General features: G+C 43.0%; 1 protein-coding gene across 1 annotated transcript; it reads right to left on the bottom strand.

Annotated features, from left to right (window-relative positions):
- Nucleotides 1-263: 263 nt before the first annotated feature.
- On the bottom strand, nucleotides 264-9,942 carry CA7 (carbonic anhydrase 7). The gene is made up of 7 exons (XM_054640839.2): nucleotides 9,883-9,942; nucleotides 7,690-7,887; nucleotides 4,838-4,956; nucleotides 3,782-3,877; nucleotides 3,479-3,541; nucleotides 2,322-2,477; nucleotides 264-2,022 (listed from the first exon to the last, which is right to left on the bottom strand). Exons 1-7 carry the CDS (start codon nucleotides 9,920-9,922, stop codon nucleotides 1,900-1,902), a joined length of 795 nt encoding a protein of 264 aa, XP_054496814.1. The 5' UTR covers nucleotides 9,923-9,942; the 3' UTR covers nucleotides 264-1,899.
- Between the last annotated feature and the right edge of the window lie 248 nt (nucleotides 9,943-10,190).

Here is a 10,190-nt window from a genome sequence, read left to right as displayed (position 1 = left end):
GGTGTCAGAAATAATTTCTAGAATTTAAAAACATGTCCACAAACTTGAGAGGGATAACTCTTATCTGTACTTAGAAAATTCCACAGTAGCTTAGGGAAGGTTTCTGTAGAACTGAAGATAAACAGTCAAAGCATTCCTTGATCCAAAAGAGATGCAACTGTTGAAAACAACATAATTTCTGTTAATGAAAATCCAAGAAAAATGATGCTGTAAAGTAGGGAGAGGTGGGCCTTCTCAAAAAGAAGGATGAAGATATGCACATGTGATTTTAAAGTCTCATTTATTTAATTTGTTAAAGAAATTAAGATACATTAAATAGAGTTTGTACAATACCAGTTTGCATTACTAGCAAAGTTCATAATACATTCATAATAGCTAAAACCATTGCATTTTGTAAGCATTTTCCATTGCCTTCAGCATCTCCTGGATAAGGATCTCCCATCTAAAACAATGCTGAATTAGCCCTCACAACAGCCCTGTGAGGTAGAGGTCAGTGTTACCCTCTTTCTACATAAGAGGAAACTGAGAAACAAAGTTTTAGGTCAGTGTACCAGAAAAACCATGGAGATTTGAGGAGCAGAACTGCAGTCCTTCACTCCTTGTACAGTGCTCCACACCTCATGTCATCCTTCCCTGGAGAGAGGGGAGCAGGCACAGCAGCTGCTGTTCTCCCTGCTCCCCACTTCCCTTGGCCTTGTACATCCTGATTTCTCCATCTCAGCTGATGCAAAGTGATCAACATCAGCAACTTCTACCTGAACTACACAGGCAGAACAGGCCATGTGAGGCCCAGAGCTCAAGGAGCTGGGAACTGACTGTGGGTAGTCACAGAGAACATCACAGTATTGAGTACCAGAGTCAGAATTTTGTCCCTAAGTTGCAGAACCAACACGTGGCTGTTCTAAAGCAACTTTTGCAGAGGTAAAAGGACTCAGGAGTGCTGAAGCCTTGTGTGTGCAGGGAGCATCCCTGCCAGGCAGCCCTGGAGCAGGGAGGGTCTGTGCAGCAATGCTCACCCAGGGCAGACAGGATCTACCCATGTCAGGTCCCTAAAGGAAACAAAATACCTGGTCTCTGTAGGGCAGACACTGAAGGAGGTCATATTGCAGAGCATAGCACTGAGCTGAGGTAGAATCTGAGCAACTGAGGAACACCAAACACACCTGGATCACTACAGAGGAACTCTTCAACCAAACTGACCCTGACCAGGGCACTGTGGTCCCGTGTCCTGCATGGGCTGAAAGGACAAATACCTAAAGAACATTGCAGTAAACTGCTCTGCTTTTTAACACAGCATTACATTGTAAGATAGCATCTTAGAACAGTAGATTTAAAATATGTAGTTAAGTTTCATACCAGGGCCTATCTGAGGCGAGTAAAGAACTTTTTTCTAGTGCTACTCACACGCTGTGTCATCAGGAAGCAAGAATACAGTGAAAGCAATCTTTAAATCAGAGCTCAGCAAATGGTAACAGATCAGTAAGGGAAATTTAAGTCCAGTTTGTCCAAAATTCTTGATTACTGTTTCCTCATGTATTAAATGAGACAAGTAGAAGTTGTGGCCATCAGCACTAGTAGATCACTACACAATTTTCCCCTTTATATCAAGTTGGATTTTGATGTCATTTTAATTTTATAAAGTTTCAGATCTTGGATAACAAACCTAGTTCTCTCAGTTATCCTTTATATTAAACAGTGCTGGTTAAAAAGATGCCATTTCTCCAAAGAATGAGCACTTCAATTAAAATAGAAAGCCAGAAGATTGTCCCTGTCCAAGCAGAGGGTTCATGGAAATGTCTGCCTTGTGTGTTCCATGAGTGGTCTGTAGACCAGAGTTTCTGTTTAGAGTATCTCACATCTGGAAGCTCTTGGATATCTCAGGGCCATCATCAGTTTTCTTCAGGCCTTGAAGGAAGCTCGAACAATTCTCCCCTTCAGAGGCTGAGGGGGGCGAAAGTTATTGGCCATTTGGATCCTCTGGTCTTCCTCACCAGTGAAGAGCAGCATGCGGAATTTCTCCAGCTGGAAGTTCAGGGGAAACAATTCACTGCTCAAGGGGGCAATCAACAGTAATATTTTTTTTTAAAAGGACTAAAAGGAAATATACTGAATATTTTAATCAGGAACAGGTTCAGTAATTTTAATGGAACAGGTTCAAGCAAAGCTCCTAGAGAGTATTAACAGAAATCAACAGAAGCCCTGAGGATTGAACAGGCTAAATATTCAGAGACTTTTAACTTAGCCTAATTTCAAATCAAAACAGTCTTTGCCTGCTTATCCAGCATTGAATGCTACCATAATAGAGAGTATGAGAAATGTACCTGTTTGACAGAGATTCTTATGGGTTCTTTCAGCACTATCCATGTCACGCTCTCATTAAGGGGTGGGGTTGTCAGAGAACCAAGGTATGTCCAATAATCTAGACACATGGGCAGGAGACATTTAGGGTTGAAGCCTCTAAACTGAGCTTTTGTTCCCTGGGGAAAAAAAAATAGACTTGAAATTTATCCTTCTACTTTTAAGAGCAGGTAAAATAACTTTTTTTGAAAGAGAAGAAAATGTTAAACTAAGATTAAAAATAGGGGAAAGGAGAATTCTGTAAAGGTTTGGCTGCCTTATAACTGTTAGCCAAAAGTAGATGGCAAGTGTGATGCCTAATGCTGGCTTACTGGACTTTGAGATCTTGCACCATTGTCTCTACCAAAATTCACCTCTTGTCACAACAGGCCCAAAAATAATGCAGGAAATGTGTTCTGTATATAGTGTTCAGAGTGAGTATAGATAATATCACAGCAGAGTTCCTGGTTTCATTACTTTCTCATCTATTTTAGTAGGAAAATTTAAATCCTATAGTTATTGTCTGCTATGGTAAATACTGTCTTAAAAAAAAATCAAACCTTCAAGTCTAAAATTAGAGGAAGGTGGATTGATAGAGGAAGATACATCAACCAAAAGATTGGTAGAAATAGAAGGGGGTGCTGCCTAAAATAGTGATTGCCTTAAGTACCACAGTCTAGAGCAACATTCTTCAGGCTGAAGGATCATCCCAAAGGGTCTCAGTCACTCAGAAAACACCTCAGGAACAAACTCTGGACCTCAGTGAGATCATCCCTGACAGAGCTCTGCAGCAAAGACAAACAGGCAGCTTTCCCTTGTGCCAGCTGAGGCTCAGTGGAGAAGGATTATTTTGTTGAGTCTAAGAGCTGAGTCTCAAGGGTCAGGGAGCTGTGGATTTTAGAATTTTTGAGAAAGGCAGAACCTCTGGATGACCAGTGAGGTCAGCATGGCCCTTGTGATGCACCTGAGATTTGGAAAATTATATGAACTTTGGAGAGGAAAAAGAAGCTACAACTACAGTTCTGTTCTAGTTATGGGAGGATCTGTGGGCGAGTGATTTTTCATTTTTGTCTCAAAGATGTACATGAGCATAATTTTTAAAGGCTATCCCAGAAGCAAATTTAAAGAGCTTAGAACTTACTTTAAATTTTACCATGTACAAAGCATCAGTGAGTCTGTTCATACTGGCATGTTCTTTTCCAATCTAAAAGAATGGAATAGACAGGTTAAATAAGAAGGACTACAACTATGCTTTAATTAGGGGTTGCTTTCTTACTCAAATCTTAACATTCCTACCGAAGTTTTCAGCAATTTGCAATGCATTAATGCTTCCAGTAAGTCATCTGTTTTCCTTAAGCACTTCTTAAATATGTGGCATAGTCCTCAAACACTTTACAGCATAATGCTTTTTATCATGTAAACATGCTATTTTTGCAATTCTTACCTCCAAGAAAACACCAACTACTGCCAAGCCATCTGGAGCTGCTGCTGCCTCTCCAAATGTTGCATATTTTCTGGCATTCCAATGTACTAAGTGGAGCTTTAAAGAAAAATAACAAATAAGAATTAAATTAGTGATCGAAGTTATCAACGTGGTTTCTCATTGATAGCACTAACAGTTGTTCATAACAGAACAGTTTTGTGCCAAAGGCATTGCTGGAAACATAAAGTTCAATCCTTTGGACAGGTCCATGAGTGTGGGCAGGAACCCGGCAAATTTTCTGTAGCAGCCCACACGGGGGTGGCATGGCCAGGCTTTGGGAGTGGGAGGATACAGGGGTGGCTCCTGTGAGAAACTGCCAGAAGCTTCCCCAGCTCGTGATCACAAGGAAGGGACCAGGCTGGAGCAGCTCCTGAGGGACTGACTGCACCCATGGGAAGGGACCTGGAGCAGCTCCTGAAGGACTGACTGCACCCATGGGAAGGGACCAGGCTGGAGCAGCTCCTGAAGGATGCAGCCCATGGGAAGCTCTCAGGCTGCAGAAGCTCAAGGAGCTCACTGTCCCCTGTGGGAGGGACCCCACACTGGAGCACAGGAAGATGTGAGGGGCCCTTGCCCTGAGGGGGAAGGAGCAGCAGAGACAACCTGGGATGAGCTGAGCACAGCCCCCATTCCCCATCCCCCTGCACCACTCAGGGCAGAGGTGGAGAAAGCTGGGAGTAAAGTTAAACCCAGGAAGAAAGGAGGGGTGAGGAGAACCTGTTTTAAGATTTAGCTTTTATTTGCCATTATCCTACTCTGACTTGGTTGTTAATAGATTTTTTGTTTTGCTGTGTCAGTAACTGGTGAGGGAGCTCTCCCTGCCCTTATCTGGACTCACAAGCCTTTCCTTATCTCCTTATCTCTCCTCTCTCCCCATCCAGCTGAGGAGGGCAGGGATGGCTGATCTACCTATGGTGAGCAAGGAATCAGAATCCTAATCCTGCCCCCACTGCAGACAAAGTCAGGTGACAACATTATTTGCATGAAATAATCCCATCTGTGAAAACACATCCTTACCTCAGAGGGAAAAGGTTTTCCATCAATGGTGTGCTCTGATCCCTGGCTGTGAGTGGTGCCCCAGTGGAAGTGGAACTGCTTTAGCCGGAATGGATTCTGAAAGGGCCCTCCACTGATTGCTGGGCAGAAGAACAGAAAAAGAAATAAAAAACAGGAGAAGAAAGTTTAAGCATTCTGGCTTTTTAGCTTCCTGCTAGTAAAACTAAGCACTGTTGGCACAATAGTGGAAAAAAGGCAGAAGCCTCTCCAAGCTGCCAGCATGCAAAAGATACATCATCCAGGCATTTAAGAGGGGTGGATTTACTAATGGAGAGCATCAAAACTCATTTGAAAAAAATGGAAATTAAAACCACTGTGTGGCTACCTGTACAGAATTTGTAGCTTCCTTGAAAGAGCATATTTGACACATGAAGATGTGGTAGCCACCATTATGGTCATGCCTTTCCTGGTAAACACAATAAATGCAAGTGGAACAGGTGGAGCAGTGCTGGGAGAGGGACCTGGGGGTGCTGTGGGTGAGAGCTGGTCCTGCCCCAGCCCTGAACCCCCCTGCCCTGGGCTGAGCCCAGTGTGGGGATTCTGCCCCTCAGTGATTTCCCATCTGCAGAGCTGCCCTAGCCTGGGCCCAGCACAGCCAGGACCTGGAGCTGCTGCAGAGAGCCCAGAGGAGGCACCAGGATGAGCAGAGGGATGGAGCAGCTCTGCTGGGAGGAAAGGCTGGCACAGCTGGCATTGCTCACCTGGAGAGAAGGCAGCTCCAAGGAAACCTTACACCCTGAACATCAGCTAGACAATTCAGATAAGCATTTCATTCTTACAGCATCTTTACTTTCAGTGAAGGTTATCTATATTCCATTTCCTTTAAATACCTGATCCCATAAAAGAGGAAATATAATAGCTGGTACTTCACATGACACCACTCAACCTCAAACCACCTTCTAAAGGTAAGGAAATGCCACAGAGACACTTCATACATCATTTAGAAATAACACCTAAGCACAGACAAATGTTTAAGATGCCACCTATAGAAGATATTTTATCACAGCATCAGTAATCCCTGTAATTTTATATGCCACCAAATCTCACTTTGCCCAACAGACCTCAAGACCTGAGCAGAGTCTCACATTAAGAAAATTAAAATTACATTTAATAGCTGTAAAGCTTGCATCCTCAGTGCAGTTCATAACATTTTATTTAAAGAGTGGAAAGTGGGACTTTCATGGTGCTACCACATGTGCATGCTTCCAGCTGGCCTTTAAGCAGGAAACTGGCCTTGCCAAAGCAAAGGTTTTAATATTAATTAAAGATATAAATACTCCTAGTACATTTTTCTAAAGTTAGCAAAAGAATGCATCACCTGTCCCTAATATTTTAAGAAATTTAGCTATTATGGATTACTGTCAAAATTCTGTTGTGTCATTTATGCAGAGCTTTGAGTCACTAGATCTATTTCAACACAACTAAAAGCAGTTTAAACCATGTTTCCCACTCCTAGCAGTCATCTTCCTTGAGAAAGTGTTATTGAAACAGGACATGCTTAGTGTAGAAAGGGTCTCATTCCTGGCAGGTGCTCTGTGTCACTAAGTGCAGAGTAATACATGCTCTTAACTTCTAAGGCTGAATAAAGTTCACTGTTACACAGATACAGTTCAGCTGAAAATTGCATTAAAGTAGTTACCAAGCTAAGATAATACTTCCAGAAAGGTTTTACAACTTCTATTTATAAGGTGTTATTCTGAACAGATCTGTACAGTAGAAGTGGAAAATGCTCACCCAGTTTGCAAATTCAGTAAAGATAAGATGCTTAAAAACTTGACCACCCCATTGGGCAGGTTCTTAAATTCATTCCAGAAGAGAAATTTTAAAATAAGATGTCTGGAGTATTAACCTTAGCACTTATTTAGAAGGGCAGACAAGCCACTTCACAGAAAAAGGAATTTGTTTTCAAAATCAAGGTATCCTATTTAGCTTGCACAATCAGCACACCCAAAAGGAATATGAAATCAGCTGACAGGCTTACAAATTGTTCCAGTTCTTTTTGTTTTGTTTTTTAATGTACTCTTCCCATTTATCAGCTGCTTTATTATCTCCATTTGAATGCTCTTCCCCTACCCCCAGATGTAAAAGCACAGCCTACCATGGAAACAGACCTAACAGAAGAAATCAATCACTTAAAGAATTTACATTCTCTGCCAAGGGCTGAGACAAGAATAATGTACAACTGCAGACAGTCCAACATCCAAAGTTGGCTGCTACCAACTCAGAACCCAGAATGAGCTGAAGAGTTTCTAATTTCTGAAGAAACCAAAGTGCTACAAGTCAGGGAGGAGAAAAGAAAATGCAAGGTAACAGTAACTTGTCCAGGTACAAATCGGTGCAGTGATTATGATTATGATGACTGTGCTGCTCTGCTTGTCCTCTTCCCTTCCCTGTGGGTGGGAGCTGGGAACTGAGCCAGAGCTGGCACATGAGCTGGCATCTTTGATTGGGGTGATCACAAACCAGGGCACTGAGGAGCTTACATCCCTGCTCTGGGTGCTGGATGTGTGGTCTGGCAGTGCTGGAGAGATGCCCAGCAAACTTCAGTGCTCATCTAAAGAAAAGGACTGCAATCAAACTTCTCATTTTCATGACACAAGAGCTTTTCCTAATGAAGAAACACTTATTGATCTGTGATATTGCATTGCTAGAGAGGCTCCAAGAGAAGACAAAATATAAATGGCTCCAGTCACGTGCCTTGTTCTAAGCTGAAATTATACATCATAGAAGTTACTCTGTACAGAATGTGCTTCCCCCACGAAGCCCCAAGGTGGATAACTCAGTTCTGAGTGATCTGGCTGTGCCACTCTCACCTGTCCTGTCGTCAGTGTCCTCAAACTCCACCATGACGGAGTGGCCGGTGTTGGCGATGCTGAGGGAGGCGCAGGACTCGTAGGAGATGACGAGGGGCTGCAGGCTGGGGTCGTACACGGCCCGTGCAGAGTCGATGTCGATGGGGGACTGGCGGTTCCCCTGGGCAATGGGGTAAGCTTTGTGCCACTCAGATGGGCCTTCAGCAGCAAGCAAAGGAAAGCAGCATTATTTCCTTCCCACCATACACAGAATGGTCATTATGGGTTTGAAGGAGGCTTGAAATAAAGCTTGCTCAGCAAGAGTGACTCCAATGTTTGGAATGTGAGAAATTAATTTAAATTCTAGGCTGGTGTGGTTTTATTAGCACAAGCAGGCTGCAACAAGATGGGGATTCAAATATCGTGTCCAGAACACACTGAGGAGATCATGGCATGACTGCTGTGCCCCCAGTCACTTGTGCCACTCTCTCTGCAGAGGCTGCAGTTACCTTGATAAGGTGTTCCAAGGTACGTATAGGTGTAAACATTTGCATGCACAAACACACTCCCCAAAGAAAAAGCATTTAATTCTCCCTGGGAAAGAGAGTGTAAAAGCTCCAGCAATTCAAATTAGATGCAGATGACTCAATCTCTTAGCTACTGACTATGCAGTTATTTTTAAAATAATTTTATGACTGCAGTAAATCTTTGAGACAGCTCCATTCTTCACTCATGCCCCTTATGGTATCTCTCTAACCTGAGTGAAGGATATAGGATGATAATTAACATTTTGGGACTTCCTGACCTCAACAGAGAGGGGAAAAGGCCCAATTTAATAGCAGAACTCTGCTGCCAGAGCTGGAAGATTCTTAAGCCATTTAAGATGACAAAAGCTTATCCATATCTAAGAATCCCTGTTTCTTATGGCTCATTTTCTACTTTGCTATGGTAGTGAAAGCAGCAATTAAATTCCTCTGCCGCTTCTGTGCATGAAGCATAACAGTAACAATTGTACTTCAGGATTCTCAAGAAGCACATTTTTCATTGCAGCATTCTCACTTTCACAAGGGGAAGCTTTTTTTAAAATCAAGCACAGGTATTTAGCGTCCTTGAGTTTACATAACACAACAGTGATCTATTACACTGTTACTTGGCTTTGACACTTTCTGCTAAGCTTATAAAATCATCTTTTCTCATCCTGCATAGAAAGCAGATCTAGGAATTAAATGCTCTTACACAAGCTAAGACAATATCATTTGGCTCTCACAAGCTTCCCAAGAGTACCCACGGTGCTATTACTCCTAGCTACAAGCACAAATACATAATGTTACTTACTAGCACTAACCAGCTTCACTTAGTATTCAACCGTGCTTTCAGACTCACAGAAACGAAAGGCATTGCTGTTAAGAAAGAGACTGGCCCCTGAAGGTTATACAAAAGACTCTTGTTGGACACTCAGCAGCTAAAATAATTGCTGCAAGGAGAGAGACTCCAGCAAGTTATGCAATTGTCTCATTGGCCAGCATCAGGCTCTCCTCCACCCTGTCTGTAAAGGATCCAGGCACTACACGACGCTACCGTGGCAATCCTTCAGGAGCTCCACAGCCCCCCTGCGCTGTGACACGCAGCCGTGGAGGTGGGAAGCAAAGGAGGAGGACTAAATTAAAAACTGTCAAATCAGAGAGCATAACTTGTTCTGTAAGAGATCTGATACTGGTCTGTACAATTTATTGATGTACTAGACATACATAACATATAGCTTATTTTATTATTCACTTTTAGGAAAGCCTAGATATCACATTTCAGCAACTGCACAGAACCAGGACATCTATTACTGCTCTACTAAATCTTCTTTACCTAACAGAATTGCTTTTGGAGAGAGACACAGGTAATCTTTTTTATAACAGCATTTTGGAAAGGGACCCATCTGTAATATCTGCAGTCTGAAAAAACCCCAAATCATTCAAACTGTTTCCCTCAGTTTAGGAATGTTGATTGCAACACTGAAAGGCAGCAGATGTAAACTTGCACATCTTTTGGTGCCACTTTCTGGGTGCTATTGATTATCAATAAAATAATTAATTACCTGCTGTATATACTTGATTCTTGCAGACATCAAAATGCAGGCAGCTCTGCAGGGCTCAGGCAACAGCTCTAGAAAGAAAACGAGTGGGGGAAGACAGAGAGATGCAGCACGGAAATGCCATAACCTACCGTCAGCCTGCCCATATCCCCAACTGTGGTGGCCAGTCATTTTGGGAGCTGCCCCTGCTTGGCTCCAGCTCCCTGAGCAGGGCACTGCTGCCTACCTGCCTTTATAGCGGCTCCCCGTGGGATAGGGTCAGCCCCTTAAAGATACAGAGCAGCCAAAGCAATTCCTGCAGGACAGGGAGAGTGCCCGTGTTCTCCTGCTCCAGCCTTGCTGCTCCTGCTCTGCTCCTGCTCCTGCTCTGCTCCTGCTCCCCCTATTTGCTAAGGCAGCACAGGTGAAGGAAAATGTACAATTCAGATAAATGAAGTCT

This window comes from Agelaius phoeniceus, chromosome 12, assembly GCF_051311805.1.
Source record: "Agelaius phoeniceus isolate bAgePho1 chromosome 12, bAgePho1.hap1, whole genome shotgun sequence".
NCBI lineage: Eukaryota > Metazoa > Chordata > Aves > Passeriformes > Icteridae > Agelaius > Agelaius phoeniceus.
This window is presented reverse-complemented; position numbering and strand designations above follow the sequence as displayed.

Coding starts and splice junctions, on each gene's coding strand:
- CA7 (XM_054640839.2), bottom strand. CDS start 9,922: ATGACTGGCCACCACAGTTGGGGATATGGGCAGGCTGACG. Junction 7,888..9,882: donor GGGATATGGGCAGGCTGACG/GTAGGTTATGGC, acceptor TTGCTGCTGAAG/GCCCATCTGAGTGGCACAAA. Junction 3,878..4,837: donor GAAAACCTTTTCCCTCTGAG/GTAAGGATGTGT, acceptor TTTTCTTTAAAG/CTCCACTTAGTACATTGGAA.